General features: G+C 45.1%; 2 protein-coding genes across 3 annotated transcripts; both read left to right on the plus strand.

Annotated features, from left to right (window-relative positions):
* Positions 1-2,708: 2,708 nt before the first annotated feature.
* On the plus strand, positions 2,709-8,248 carry LOC112886950 (cycloeucalenol cycloisomerase). The gene is made up of 8 exons (XM_025952995.1): positions 2,709-2,831; positions 2,927-3,105; positions 3,304-3,387; positions 4,279-4,320; positions 4,757-4,867; positions 5,773-5,964; positions 6,882-6,979; positions 7,604-8,248. Exons 1-8 carry the CDS (start codon positions 2,825-2,827, stop codon positions 7,782-7,784), a joined length of 894 nt encoding a protein of 297 aa, XP_025808780.1. The 5' UTR covers positions 2,709-2,824; the 3' UTR covers positions 7,785-8,248.
* Positions 8,249-11,000: 2,752 nt separating this feature from the next.
* On the plus strand, positions 11,001-14,583 carry LOC112887264. 2 transcript variants are annotated; one of them, XM_025953395.1, is made up of 4 exons: positions 11,001-11,223; positions 12,588-13,246; positions 13,905-14,052; positions 14,207-14,564. In XM_025953395.1, exons 2-4 carry the CDS (start codon positions 12,712-12,714, stop codon positions 14,265-14,267), a joined length of 744 nt encoding a protein of 247 aa, XP_025809180.1. In that variant the 5' UTR covers positions 11,001-11,223; positions 12,588-12,711; the 3' UTR covers positions 14,268-14,564. The 2 variants fall into 2 exon arrangements, with proteins under 2 accessions (XP_025809180.1, XP_025809181.1); XM_025953396.1 differs by lacking the exon at positions 11,001-11,223 and having other exon boundaries at positions 14,207-14,583.
* The last annotated feature ends 231 nt before the right edge of the window (positions 14,584-14,814 follow it).

The raw sequence follows: 14,814 nt of genomic DNA on the forward strand, positions 1-14,814 counted from the left end.
GAAAAATGAGTAAGTTCTTCCAAAGTTAAATTCCAAGTCCACCTTATGCCTAGTGTATAAAGTTGACTTGAACACTTTTATCACTCCAAAACTTAGTGTTGTCATCAATTACCAAAAAGGGGGAGATTGAAAGCATCTAGGCCCCTAATTCGAGTTTTGGTAATTAATGACAACAGTTTGTAGATTAACAATTTCTTTTGAGATAATGAGTATAGGTTGATCCATGGATGAAAGAGATTTAATTGTGAACGTGTGGAGTTTTGGAGACGATGAGCAAAGCTCGGGCTCAAGGCAAAGGTATAAAATAGGGTTTTTTGAATTTTACCGGTCACAAGGCGTTTAGTGGATGAAAAGTGACCGGATTTGTTGGATAGATAGCCGTACTATCAAGAGGGGTCATGTACTCGTGCTTGACGGGTCTTTAATGCCATTTTGCTCAAAATGTCTAGGTGCATGCATGAGGGCTAATGACGCTTTGTCAAGTTTTGAAAAAGAATAAGTTAGAGAGCTGACTGCTCAAGCGCGGACGGCCCGCTCCATACGGGCGGACGGTCCGCTTCATGCGCGCAGACGGTCCGCTACCGTTACAGAAGGTCTGGTGGAAATTTCATATGGCTGGCGGACGGTCCGGCCCACATGGGCGGACGGTCCGCCACTCTAACTCTCTTTGTTCCAGAAAGGGTGTTTTCTGGTCGGGCTTATGATCTGCTCTGCGGACGGTCCGTCCCTGGGGTGCGGACGGTCCACAGGCTATTTGATAATTTGAACCAGAGACATTGCTGTCTCTGCTTGGTTTCAAGGAAGGACTGCGGACGGTCCGCTGGCTAATTTCAATGTTGTACCAGAGACTGTTCGTCTCTGGTGTTGTGGAACTCTTAACTGCGGACGGTCCGCCTCTGGGGCGCGGACGGTTCGTTAGGGCTATAACGGCTAGTTCTGACATGCATTTAATGCACTCTGTCTCTCTGGCGTATAAAGGCGGACGGTCCGGTTTTTGAATCGCGGACGGTCCGCGATCTCGCAGAAAAGAGTGTAACGGCTAGTTTTTGATGGGATGTCTATATATACCCAATGCCCGGCCATTGGGTCACCCTCTTGGCTATTTGGACTGCATACTTGACACAATAGAGCTAAGACATCCCTCTCTCACACACACTTGCTTATGATTTGCATTTTTAAGAGTGTGAGTGCTTCCTAGTGCATTGCATCAAGAGGTTGAGCTTTGTGGCACTAGGGAACCTTCAAGCAAGGATCATCGACTTGTTACTCTTGGGAGTTGCCGCTCCCTAGACGGCTTGGAGAAGGTGATTTCGTGGAGCTTCTTGAAGGAGATTGTTGAGAAGCCCCGATTTCGGTTGTGATAGGTCTTGTGCTCACCTTACCGGAGTGGTGAAGAGCAACTCTAATGGAATCGAGGTGTGGAGCGGTTCCTTGGTTCAAGCCGGCTCAAGATCAAGAGGTTCTTGATAGAGGAGCGGTTGATTCTTGGAATCCACCTCAACATGGATTAGGGGTGACCGGCAAGTCATCGACACCACGGGATAAATTTGTGTGTCAAGCTTGGTTATCTCTCTTGCTCACTTTAATTGTTGTTTTATTTTGAGCAATTTACTCTACTAGAGCTTGATTTGTATCTTGTTACCCTAGGTTGCAAACGATTCTAAAGGTAGTAGTAGCATGACATAGGGCTTTCTTTTGTTACTAAATAAATTTCTCTAGTATTGTTGGTTTTAGTTTTTAAACCGCCTATTTACCCCCCCTCTAGTCGGTGTTCTTGATCCTACACCTGCACCTGCAGGCAAGAATCAAGAAGGGAAAGGTAGTCAAGACTCAAGATTCAAGAACACGAACTCGAGATCTAGATCTAGGGATTAGGGTTAGGGTTAGCCGGTTACCTGCGCAGTCGGAGCCCGGAGCCGGAGAGACGACGGCCGACGGCGAGATGCGGTGCGGGCATGTGGTGGACTGGACTGGGGGAGGAGGAGAGGAAGAGGATAGAGGAAGGTGAGGCGACGAGGGGACGAGGCGGCGAGGTCTACATGTACATCTACTCACCGGAGATGAGGGGAAACCGGAGACGAGTCATCGGCGGCGGAGAAGGCAAGGTCTCGCGGAAGAGAGAGGCGAGGAGGTGAGGAGGCGGGGATTGGGATTAGGGTTTGGGGCCGGAGGAGGAGAGGAAGAGAACAGAGGAAGGCGAGGCGACAAGGAGATGAGGCGGCGATGCCTACATATACATCTACTCACCGGAGATGAGGTTAAACCGGAGGCGAGTCACCGACGGCGGAGAAGGTAAGGTCTCGCGGAGGAGAGAGGTGAGGAGGTGAGGAGGCGGGGATTGGGATTAGGGTTCGAGGGGCGAGGCGAACGGCTGCCGGGGGACCGGAAGGGGGACTGGGGGAGGTTATGCCTCCCCTCGCCTCTTGACCAATGGGTTGGCCTGCTCGCTCCTAACCGTTGGCTCGTTGGGGAGGGTAGCGGGCCGCCAGCGAATCGACCTATATTCTCCGTACCAGGTTGGGCCGCCCGGCGTGCTGGGGTGGCAGCCACGCCTGGCACTAACGGGACGTGCCAGCTCAGGCACTATGAAGGCCGGGCTAGTCAGGTTCGGACCGGGCCATAGATCCATGCTTTCGGGCGGGCCGCCGGGCCGCGGGCTTTTCTAGACATCTATATCCCCATTTTTCTAGCCGTCTCCATCCTCCTCACAGTGAAGCCTCTGCCGCTCACCCACTCCCCGCTGGCCGCGGAGCCCGGCAGCGACTCGGATTCGATCGGATCCTTCCTCGGCCGGCGTCCAGCGCGCAACGGAACCAGCCCGCCAATGGCAGGTGTGTCCCACGCCCGCCCGCCCGCCCGCGCGCGCTTCCGGCGGCGCCCGTCCGCGCACCTGACCGGGTTCTCCTCTCCTCTCCTCCTCTCGCAGCTGCGCTGCGGCTGGCGGCGGGGGCGAGGGCCAGGGGCGGCGGCGGAGGCGCGGGGAGGAGGAGCGCGTGGCTGGCCGCGGACGGGAGCAAGCGCTGGGGGGAGGCCTTCTTCCTGCTCTACACGCCCTTCTGGCTCACGCTCTGCCTCGGCGTCGTCGTCCCCTTCAAGCTCTACGAGGTACTCCTCCTGGTTGATCTGAGGCCGCATGCTTGGTTTGGTTATCGGTTCATGGTTCATTGGTCGGGTCCTCGATCCGATCTGTTGGATCTCGGATGTGGCCAGGAGATTGGGATGCGGTGTTCTTGGAGTGGAGTGGGTGAGCGGATAAATTATTAAATTATCTAAGGCCGTCTTGGTTTCTTGTGCCATGTGCAGAGGTTCACGGAGCTGGAATATCTGATTCTCGGATTGGTGTCCACCGTGCCGGCGTTCCTCATCCCCCTCTTCCTTGTAGGGAAGGTAAATAAATAACACCCTCCTGTTCCCTCGTCTCTATCAGCTCGTCAACATTTGCTCTATGTCATTGTCATTCTTTAGAGGACAATGTATATGTAATTTCACTGATATGTATCAGGCATCTACCAGTAGGTGAGACCAAAAAACCATGCAATCGAGAAACACTGAGTGCCTATATGCAACAACATAGGCATAATACTGAGAATCTAGAGTGGCGCTTGTCTTTGTGCGTTATGGCTGGGTAGGAAGCAAAATATTAAATGCTTGGTATGGGGAGAGAGTTAGATTGATGATGCTTTGTTGTTGCCAGATCTTGAGATTTAAGCCCACACCAGTATGGGTCCTTTTGCCTATTTTTTCCCCCTCTGCTCAGACGTTTCAGTGTTTCACATCTGTCAGCCACATGTCCAATGGTATGCCTAAGTTGCTGCTACTGGTGCAGCTGGAAACATTTAGCTTGCGGGCTCACTATGCTGGAACAAACACTAGATGCGCTCTTCTTTCCACCTTTGAGAGGACCTGGTTATTTTTTTAATCATGTATCAAAACAGGTTCATTTTCTATGTATTCGTGAAGACAACCATATGGGTGATTTGTACAATTCATACCAGGTCTCATGTTCGTGTGTCCTCATTGCTTCAGGCTACTCCTGAACGTTTGCCCTTGTTCTGTCATTCCATTACTTTACTTCCAGTTTACATGCTGGCTATCATTCTGGAGATGAAAAGAAAAGAGCTGGTGTTTGACTTTTTTGTACCCTTAAAGATACAGCAATTCATTTTTGTATTAAAAATGGAGTCATTTTCGTAAGACTATTTAATGTGAACCTTTCTTCTTAACATAAAGAGAATTCATATGTTCACAAACTAATTCATCTGTACTTTCACTTTTCAGGCAGATAGTGTTAGAAGTTTGAAAGATCGATACTGGGTCAAGGTAATTATTCTGTCTGTGAATCATTTGTGACAATTTATGTTCTATAAATAGTTATTTTCACTTAATAGGTCAACATTTTGTAAATTGTATTTCTTACTGTACATCGGGTCCTAAAATTTCAGCTAGTTAACTTTAATGAGTTGCAGTTTGATCTGGCGAGTGCTGGAAAAAAAATCCTTGGTGGCATATAATGGATATTTGGATTTTTGTCAATTTTTCTATGATGAATTGGCTCTTCTAAAACTATTTATAATCTAAATTTAGTTTGCAGTTACTCTAATGATTCTGTAGCCATCTAGTAATAGCCTAATACAAGGAACTAGTCTTGTACTAGTTCTCAATTGTTTATGGACTCCTTTTGGGTTGTGAGGATTTGTTGGTTAATTTATCTTTTTAACATTATTTGCTAAATCCTAAACGCATCTTATCATTGCAGGCTAATATCTGGATTATAATTTTTAGCTATGTTGGTAACTACTTCTGGACACATTACTTCTTCACGGTTCTTGGTGCTTCGTATACTTTTCCATCATGGCGGATGAATAATGTAAGATTTGATGGCCTTTAAGTTGTTCGTGTTGATGTTATCCCTCATTTGCAGTGGCATCTCTATTGTACACATGCACAGTTATAAGACTGGGATTTGTTATCATGTGTGCCAACATGCATGTGATAGCATAAGTTGAGGTTTTCGTGTTTGCGATCCTATGTAAGAGCAGTTAAATTGAAATTTCTCTATCTTAGATAAGTTTAGGTCAATTCAATGTTAGTTTTTCCGGTGTTGTGGCTCAGCTGGTTTAGTGAGATTGTGTATCCTATCCATGGCGTTTTGGGAAAGTAAGGTCTAGTTCCAGCTCTCTCTACCTTTCTCTAAGCTCTACTGAAATTTGATGTGATATCATAGTAACATATAACTATGTATTACCAATAATTTTTCATAAACAAGGTGGGGGCTACAATGCACCTGTTTCTTTCCTTCCAGTAATTGGCCAAAAAAATGGTATTTACTTATCATATGGAACAACTCTGGTATCAAGATTTGCATCCAGTTTTGCAGGGTTCACCTATATTAGCACCTTTTCTGAATGTTTTATTGTACTTGAATCTGATAATGCAAATGTGCATGCTTACTTCTCTTCCTACGTAAAATACACCCTTCCATCAGCTTCCTTTCATCGAAAACTCAAAATAGGTGACAATAGAAACTAGTTAGCTACCTGGCATGTATATTCTACAAAAAAAGACCCCTTTGTTGTGCAATCCATGGATTATAATCACCTTTCTGCTTTTGTCAATTCTTTCTTAATACAAATTTAATCCGAGTACTACACAAATTACTTCTCGCAAATGTGTCCAAGAACCTTTGTGCCCATTTTGCTGAGTTAATCATAGATCATTGTTCTAGTGGTATCTATAATTTGTAATGTTTTTTAAATTACTTTCATGTTTCAGGTACCCCATACGACGTTTCTCCTGACTCATGCTTGTTTCCTGTTCTATCATATGGCGTCAAATATGACACTCCGCAGATTACGTCACTCTACAGCTCACTTACCACAGTCTATTCGGTGGTTATTTGAAGCTGCATGGATTTTGGCACTTTCATACTTCATAGCATACCTGGAGACCCTAGCCATTGCAAATGTATGTTCGAGCGTATATTTCTAGCTAACTTCCTGATTTCTAGTTCTAGCAAACTAATTTTCCTTTTAATATACCGTGTTTGATGAGTTCATGCCTTATTACAGTAAAGGGTTTAATGGTCACCAATTTGTAGTGGTGTTTCTGTATATCCCTTGCTTAGTCCATTGGGCATATGCATATCATTTCTAATGTTTGCATGCTGGACCTGGTAGACAGTTCAGGAATCAGGTCATTTGGACATACATAGTCGTTGACAATGTAACATAAAGCTTCTAAATAATCCATGTTTTTTAAGACTCATTATTTCAGTAAGTCATGTGCATGTACCATCAGTTGCAAATTTGCATGATGTGCTAGTTCCCATTATTTTCCCAGAACACAATGTATTAGTTTCATTTGACCATTGTTGTACTCAAGAGAGAAGATTATTGTTTTGATTAAATCATTGTAAGTAAAGTACTGGGTGTATTATCATCAGATCATGTGACAATAATCGTGGAGTTTAACTAATTGAGAGCATCCATCTATCAATTCCTTTTGGCATGACATGCTTCCTATTAGTCAAGTGGAAAAATATAGCTTGAATGTATAATTGGTAGCCTGCATAATGAAAGAGTCAGGGTTCATTTGGATTAACTATATATACTAAATTTAGGATAAATATTCAAATCTGACCATAAGTTTGGGCAGGTACAAGTTGCATGTTCGGTACATTTTATTTCTGGGCATAGTTGACGCGGTGTATGTTTGATAAGATGGCCTGCTTATGAAACCAAATACAAATGATCTTGCTTTTCATGTTTCAAGAATGCTATCTAAGAACCCGAGCGTTTATGTTTGTACTTTGTAGATATATGTCACTGTATGTCTCTTTCTTGTTTTCCCATGCGGTTGATGTTTTCTGCTGACTTTTGCAGTTCCCGTATTATGAATTCGTTGATCGGGATATAATGTACAAAGTAGGTTCATTGTTCTATGCAATATACTTCATTGTCAGCTTCCCAATGTTTTCAAGGTAAACTTCAATCTAACTTAGATATGAATATGATCAACTAGTTCCTAATGATATTCTTTTTATCAATTTCTTGTACTTGAATGCATTTACTCCCCTTCATCATCAACTACTATTTCTTTGTGCTTTATCCACCAAGCTGTTTGCCTTTGATAACTACTAAATTAGACTGTTTTATCTGTCTTAAGTTTACCAAAACATCTATTTATACTAAGATGTATTGAACATGTGTGGCACCTCTCAACCCTCAAGCCCCAAAATAGTATGAATTTACACAGCATTTTTAGCTGGGTATGTGGGAGTTTCGGTTCCTTGAGTTCTGTGAATTTTGTTGATCTATGTTTTGTCTATGTGAAGAATAATTTTTAGCCTGAGATTAAGTAACCAAATAATATCATGTATCAAACCTATGACTTTCCAGTCATCAACTTAAGAAATAAGGGAATCAATAGCACTGTGAATTATTGAGATGCATAACACTTGTCATGAAGACCAATAGCACTTGCCATGATTTAATTTAGTTGACAAGTCGTGGCTATGATTTGGTTCAGTGCTGTTTTATAGAAAACACAGATAATCATCATAACCTCTTTGCAACTTAGTGAGCCTCTGCTACTTGTGATTCAGGATCGATGAGAAAGATGAGAAGTGGAACCTGTCCAGGGTAGCTGTTGACTCTTTAGGCGCAGCGATGCTTGTTACGATAATACTGGACCTGTGGCGCATATTTTTGGGGCCAATAGTGCCCATCCCCGAGTCGAGGCAGTGCGGTCAGCCAGGGCTCGCATGGTTCCAGGCGCAGAACTAAAGCACCTGATTTGGGAAGCTGCAATTATCCTGCGTTTCCACGAGCGTTATTGGGGAACTGATAAAATCCTCCTCTCCTGAGGCTGCACCGGAGGCATGATGTCGTGATGTGAAGTGTAGAGCGCCTGTGACATCGTGGGTATTTGCTTGTTGTCGTGTTGTAATGTTATGTATCAGGTCCATGCCATACTGGTAGTAGGTACTCTGCTGAATTTTCCCTGGTCTTTGCTAGGGTGCATTAGCAACAGGTGAAGTTAGTACTGAATAAAGTGTCGTGCAGAGCAGTAATTTGCATGTCTCTGTAGTCTATCTGTACGACGTAGCTTCGCCTTCCCGTGTTCCGTAACAATGTTGTAGAGAGGGGAATGATTTTGTGTGTGTGTGTGTGTGTTTTGTTTTGCATTTCATTGTTGCCACCCATTTCATAGAAATAATAATAATAGCTATCGTCAAGTGTGCATTCCAGCAGTGGTGATCGTTCCTTTATTTTTTTTTCATTCAAGCTGCCCACCTAGTTAACTTCAGTTGTGAAGGATCGTCAAACAACATATCTTTTGGCATTAAGCTCGTCATTCGTGAAGCAGCAGCATGTTTACGTACGCAAATGTCAAAATGGTGTTAGTATATCCAAAATTGTTAAATCTATTATTCCAAAATGATAAGGAAGAAACACTTGCCCATGGGCCATGGCCTGTACAGTGTACTCCTTTGGGCCACGAATCAGTGTTATAACTACACATCAAGTTGTGGAGTAGCAACTAGTGGCAGATAGGTGGTGGTGCCACACAGAAAGGCAACGATCTAATCATGCTATCTCCATGGAGAAACAAACACTAGCGATCCAATTCATTCGTCAATTTATCCAAATCACGAGAGAGAGAGAGAGAGAGAGAGAGATCGACGCACGCACCTACATGATGGAGAAGACGGGCATACAGTCATACAGCGAGTGAGTGCTTCCAGTCCACGGCAAACATCACGCTAGTCAGCTAGTGGCTGGCACTCGAGGACCCTGCTCTGGGCTCCCGACGCTCCGGCGCCGACGCCGACGCCGACGCAGGAAGAGGGGGTGGGGGGGGGGGGGCAGCAGCAACACGTGTGGCGTGGCCCACTGCAAGATGGAGAGGATCATCATCAATCCACCGGTCCCCAAGAGAGAGAGGAGAAGGAAAAGCGCATCCAAATCTGCCAGAAGCACACGGCACAGCTTAACTAGTAATGGATTGCGAGGCACTTAATTGTCCTGAAATCACTTTTTCCATCGAGGCGGAAAAGTGCGTGTAGCAACAATAACAAAAGGCGGGAACAAAAGCCGTGCGAAAAAGGGCCAGCAATGGAGGATAACCTAAAAGCACCCATCCAGGCAGAAAGCTTTCATCTTCTAATACCTCAAAGAAATTTAACAAGTCTGCTTCAAGATCAACGGGTGAGGTTGATTCAACTCTTGCTACAGAAAAAAATATTGACAAAAAAAGGTCTTGCTAGCAGAATAATATTTACGAAGGAGAAGGTCTTGCTAGAAGTATTATCCTTTCCGTCGGTTGGTCAGGACTCAGGGTCCTTACCCTTGTGCTTGGCACGTAGGGAGGACAGGTGTAGCACTCACTGCGACGGCTCCTTGCTTGAGCTGGCCAACATCTACTAGCAGGCTACGGCCAGCAGACCCTGGTTTATCTCATCTGATCATGTCCTCGGTCAGACCCCACACGAGTTTTAAAATCTTCTGCGGACAGCACCATTGAATGGTGACAATGAAGCTGCTCCTGCTCTTTCCCTCTCCGGAGGGGTGGTAGCTCCAGTCCAGTGATGCCACACTACATGTCTGCATCATATCTCAACTCTCAAGTGCTAGTCCATAGCAGAATTCGCTTTGAGGCAATATGTTAAAGTTGGATTATTCTTCATCGTTATCTAGATGATAATATCAATCATGCAGTAGATATTCATCAGAGCTACACTTGTTAGAGTCTGAGCAGCTTACTGCATTATAATTGTCCATCCTTATGGCATCCCTCAATGACTACAGGATATTTTAATTTTTAATTCTGAGAGCATTTTAAATAAAGGCTAGAGGTTAGAGTAGCCCTCTATGTACGTCACCGGGGTATCAATCTCCGGCGGATCGTCCTCCGCTCTCGCGAAATCACGCCCGACGGGGGTGTTTCCTCGGAAGTCTGCGTCAATCGCTTTAAAATAACAGAGTATTTTTGGTTTTTATCCATTGGAAGCAGCTGGCTAGCTGACGCCGGCGGAGAGCGGCGTCGAGACCGACGCGCACGTGCAAGGTCTTCGGTTCCCTTTCTCCGTGGGCTCCGTGACAAGGGTTCAGCAAAACCTTGGGCTGCGCGATTAAAGAAAAACCAACCAGCATCTTGCACTTTTATGGACTCAGGGTCTGTTCGTTACACCCCTCTAAAATCTGAAACATCTAAACTTTAGAGACCTGACACCGAACAGCCCTCTAATCCGGCCTCTAATAAGACCGCGATTCTTTAGAGGGAGTAAGCACTCTAAAATTTTTAGACCTCTATAATGGAAAACGAACACACCCTCATTCCAGCGCTACCATCGAGCAAATCCTGCTACTAGTGCTTGTTTACCCAAAACCACGAGGTAAATTTTAAGCAGGTCCGTTCGCCATGATATATCTACACCTCGATTCATAGCCATATTAGAGACTGAATTGTATAAAACATGTGCCCATTGGTCACAAATATACATGAATTTTGTTTATCCTTAGTCAAGCATTTTTCTACTTCGGTTAGCAACCTCTAAAATCCAAATGTAAATAGTCTTATTTGATATGACACAAATTTTAAGTTTGACCTCGTAGACAATGCCAATGTTTGACTTAGATGTGGTTCTTTAAAAAGCCCAGTCACACTCTTACTAGATGGCTTGTCCCATTTCTAATGGCAGCTAAAAAAGTTGGCAAAATGTGGCTCCACTAATAATCGAGAGAAAGCAGGCTATCCATCACCAAAATACAGAGAACCAAAAGCGGATTTTCGGTGTGAGGACAAAGGAACCCCTTTTCTCCTCCCGGAGATCAGTGTGCTAAATTTAGAATGAGAGAAGAGGAGGCAGAAATGAAGCACCAGCGCGATCACGGTGCGGATCACCCATTTGGCGATCCGACGGCCGGCGATGGGTTCTGCGGGAGGAACGGGATTAAATACCGCGTGATCCCCGAGGCAGCAGGCGGGCAAATCTGGATGCTTCCAACCCAACCCAACCCAGCCCTGCCCCGGGACGCACGGGACCCCACACCCCCACTCTGCCTTCCTCCCCCCTCCTCGATCCCCAAGCACTCTCCGCTCCCCTCCTCCCTCACTTCCGTCCCGTTGCCCACGCGTTCGTGGCCGCGCAGGCCAGGGAGTTCTCGATTCGGCGGGGGGATCGCCATGGGAGCGCGCGCCGTGGCCGCTGCAGCTCTGTAGGTAGGGCTCCTGCTGTTACCGTTTCCTCTTCTCGGATTTCTCAGCTGCTCGTTGTTTATATGGGGGGAAAGCTGTGATTTTTGAGGAATTCAGGGGATTTGGGGCGTGATTTGGGTGGCGAGTGTGTGGTTTTTATCCCCTTCTTGCAGGGGTGGTGTGTGCGTGAGCCTAAAAGCTGCAATTTTGGATGGAATCGCGGTGTTCCTGGGAGCCTATCTCCTCTAGGATTTTACCTACAGATAGGGGCTTTTCCTGCATTTCCCCACCTCTCCAACAGCCTCCGCCAAAAATTCGTGCGCCAAAAATGCGCGTGTTCGCTTGTCTTTTTCCGTGTCGGATTCTTGTTACAGGATAAGCTCGGTGGAGCGGCGAGCTTGGACCGTAGGCCGTACCTGACCTCGTCCTACCGCGTGTCCTCTTCCCCTCGTCATTTCTGCATGCTCTGGCTGCCAATTGTCCAGCAAATTCGAAGGATTCTTCCGGTTCTGTTTGGTCACCTAACGCTTCAGGTGCCAAATCAAAGTTTTTTGTTTCTTTTTTTTCTCTTCTCTTTCCCCATGCTTTTTAACTGCCATTCAGTTTAGGTGTAACGAAAAAGAAGATTAGTTAGTTTTCTGACTGGTGATGAGTTCTTATGTGCATGCTTGGTTTGTCCTTGCCCTGTTTCGGTGGATGATTTAGTTGCGCCCTCCTGTTTTCTCATATGGAGTTGTGCCTGACTCGAAATGGTGATGGGCCGGCCTCCATTTTTGGAGTAGTCTGGGTAAGAAATAGCATTCCCTTTCTGCCACGACCAAAATGCGGATACCATTGCTCCAAATGGGACGTTTCTTGCGATAAGGAGTAGTTAGTTTCGATGCCCTGCTTAGCCTAGCTTAGCAACTTTTTTTCTTCAAAAAGAAAAAAAAAATGCAAGCAGAAGAGATTGCCATGTGTAAGCAATGCCATGCTTTGTTTGCTTGCAAAGCCTCGTGTGAAAGGGAGGTAACCGAGGGGAGGGAGAACGGCTGCAGCGGCCTTGCTTGTGGCGTTAAACGAGGATAAAAGTTGCCACCTTTGCGTGTTTCCCTCCCGCGCTTCTGCTTAATTTAGGCAGCCTGTTTTCTCTCTTTGTACCACCTCTTGTTAGGAAGCAACCTCCTTTATTTTGCTGCCCTCGTTCCATGAGTCCTAACATGCGTTACATGTGTGATTTTCTTGTAATGGTTAGGCTTTCTAGGAATCCGCTGGGTGTTTTGGTTTGGTAATTCAGGTAGGGAAGTTTGAAACTGTTTCTTGTTTGATTCATTCTTTGGTTACACCTATCCCCTGATTTAGAATTTTTAACTGGAGTAACCTAATTTCTGCCTAACTTATCTCCACAGGTAGTTGGTATTTCAGAGGCAATTTCTCTTGATTGACAGGGGAACTCTGATTCTTGATTCCTAGTATAAGAGAGTTTTTCCTATTGATGCGTTAGATCCAAGTACACAAGTTTTTGCAGTGCTGATGGAGGTTAAGGGTGATCAGGATGCTTTGGTCGACCTGGAGAGTGGCAATGGCGCTGCAATAAGCAATCATAACAATGGTGTGGATGCTAGTTTCTCAGTAGGTCACGGAAGAACATTGTCTAATGGTGTGTGGAATAATTGCGTGGGTGCCAATGGATGTATGAAGGATGACAAGAATCAGCACATGGATTGCTCCCCTCCTGCTTCAGATGCTGTTGCTAAAAATGGAGACGACAGGAAGTCTGAAGGGGAGGAGAAGCTGGGCCTTCTGGACAGTTCAGGAGGGGAGAAAGCAAAGAAGAAGAGGTCAAAAAAGCCACCACGGCCACCAAGGCCGTTGACACCTACACCATTGGATGTTTCTGACCAAAAGCTCCTCAATGAATTGAGTGAGCTTGCAATGTTGAAAAAGGCGAGGATTGAGCGAATGAAGGCTTTGAAGAAGATGAAGAATGCCAAACAAGGGGCATCAGGTGGCAACTTATGCCCACTGATCATTACCATTATCTTCTGTGTCGTCATACTCTGGCAAGGTATACCAAATTAGTTCACTGTTAGGGATACAGTTGTTTGACATACTTGTAATGAGCAGAAGTTTATATCATGAATAAAACCTTGATTAACCCCAGACCAACCATGTCAAGTAGAAATTCTTTTCTGTTGCTATATTGATAGCTGCTAATGCAAAATTGCTGCATTCGCTTCACAGTTAAATATCCTGTCAAACTTTAGCAAAATTAGTTACATAATTGCCAGAGAATATATTGTTAGACTTTCATAAGTTCTATATTGCCCTGCCCTTTTAGGATAGCCTGGGTACTGGACTTTGTAAGCTTATGTTCTCAGCAGATGTCATCTGCCCTGCAGTAATGTTAAAAAGGCTAGATTGTTTGCTTTAATTTGCTTTGTATGTTCGATTCTCCTTTTATTACTTCTCATAATATGTTTTCGAATTGAATATGAAACTAATTTAAGACAAGATCGACAAAAATACTCAGCAATGAACTTTCAGTTGCTACTTGATATAACTCCTGCAACACTGCCAACTTTTGTCACGATAAATGTTTTAGATTATGGCATGTTGATCCAAAGAATAACGCAGCGGTAGTGATAGTGAAACCACGTAATAGTAATACTAGAGTTGATTCATCAGAAAACATTTCCTCAAAGCTCCTCATGTGGATTTTGCAGGTTTTTTCTCAGGACATGGTTCGGCCGTAAGCTTCCATGGATCTCCTGAATCATCAATTAGAGCACATAGCAGTCTGATCTCCATCAGGTTCTACAAGAAGAACCATTCTAATGTGAGACCACCCAGTGTGACCACTGCAGCTCCGGAGTAAGTGAACTTGGTTTTCTTAGCATATATATGTCTGGGAATGCTTGGTGCAATTTTTTTTTCTGTTTAGCATCGAACTTTCAGTACTTTCTGGAAATGTTACATACCATGCTTTATCTGAAGCTGACCCCAATGTTTTCTTCCACCTTTGCAGTAATGTAGAAGCGGTCTCGACGCTGGCGAATCATAACCAAGCGAGAAGGTTGGCTCGATGATGGCACCTGGCGGCCACCACCGCGCCTCAAAACTCGCCACATTTTGAAGCCTTGTCTCGACCCGCGTTATGTAAATTTTCCAAGACCGTTAGCGCTCTTCCTCGAGGCGCCATCCTCCTCGCTGTAAAAATGAACTCCTAGTGTGTTGTGCGCCTGGGTCGTACGCTAACTAGTGGACTGTATGGCTGCCGTGCCCTTTGGTCACGGCACTTAGTGAAGAGAGCAAAGCAAAGCAAGCTGTATGTCCGATTACAATAATAAAGGTTTGCGCTTAATAATGAAAGCTCATCTGATGCACCACCTTGTTCTGTGCAAATGCCGCATGTGTTAGTCTTGTGCTGAGATTTGTGGTGCCCGGTGTATGCTGTGGCCGGCTGCTGTTCATGTGCGGAGGTTAACTGAAAAAAGTATCAGTTCAGAATGTTAAAGAGCTAGATTCACAGGAGCATCTGCTGCAGCTGGAAATTCTCAGCTCAGACTCCACAGTCCAGACTGTTTAAGTGAGATCCAGGGAAGATGCATACAGGTTGTAGATCTGCTGCCCACT

The sequence above is a fragment of the Panicum hallii genome, chromosome 3, assembly GCF_002211085.1.
Source record: "Panicum hallii strain FIL2 chromosome 3, PHallii_v3.1, whole genome shotgun sequence".
Taxonomy (NCBI): domain Eukaryota; kingdom Viridiplantae; phylum Streptophyta; class Magnoliopsida; order Poales; family Poaceae; genus Panicum; species Panicum hallii.

What these genes read in the sequence shown, in the direction of transcription:
- LOC112887264 (XM_025953395.1), top strand. Translation starts at nt 12,712, where the DNA reads ATGGAGGTTAAGGGTGATCAGGATGCTTTGGTCGACCTGGAGAGTGGC. An exon ending in TGTCGTCATACTCTGGCAAG is followed by an intron (nt 13,247 to 13,904) that starts GTATACCAAATT and finishes TGGATTTTGCAG; the next exon opens with GTTTTTTCTCAGGACATGGT. An exon ending in GTGACCACTGCAGCTCCGGA is followed by an intron (nt 14,053 to 14,206) that starts GTAAGTGAACTT and finishes CCACCTTTGCAG; the next exon opens with TAATGTAGAAGCGGTCTCGA.
- LOC112886950 (XM_025952995.1), top strand. An exon ending in CCCTCTTCCTTGTAGGGAAG is followed by an intron (nt 3,388 to 4,278) that starts GTAAATAAATAA and finishes TTCACTTTTCAG; the next exon opens with GCAGATAGTGTTAGAAGTTT. An exon ending in AAGATCGATACTGGGTCAAG is followed by an intron (nt 4,321 to 4,756) that starts GTAATTATTCTG and finishes TTATCATTGCAG; the next exon opens with GCTAATATCTGGATTATAAT.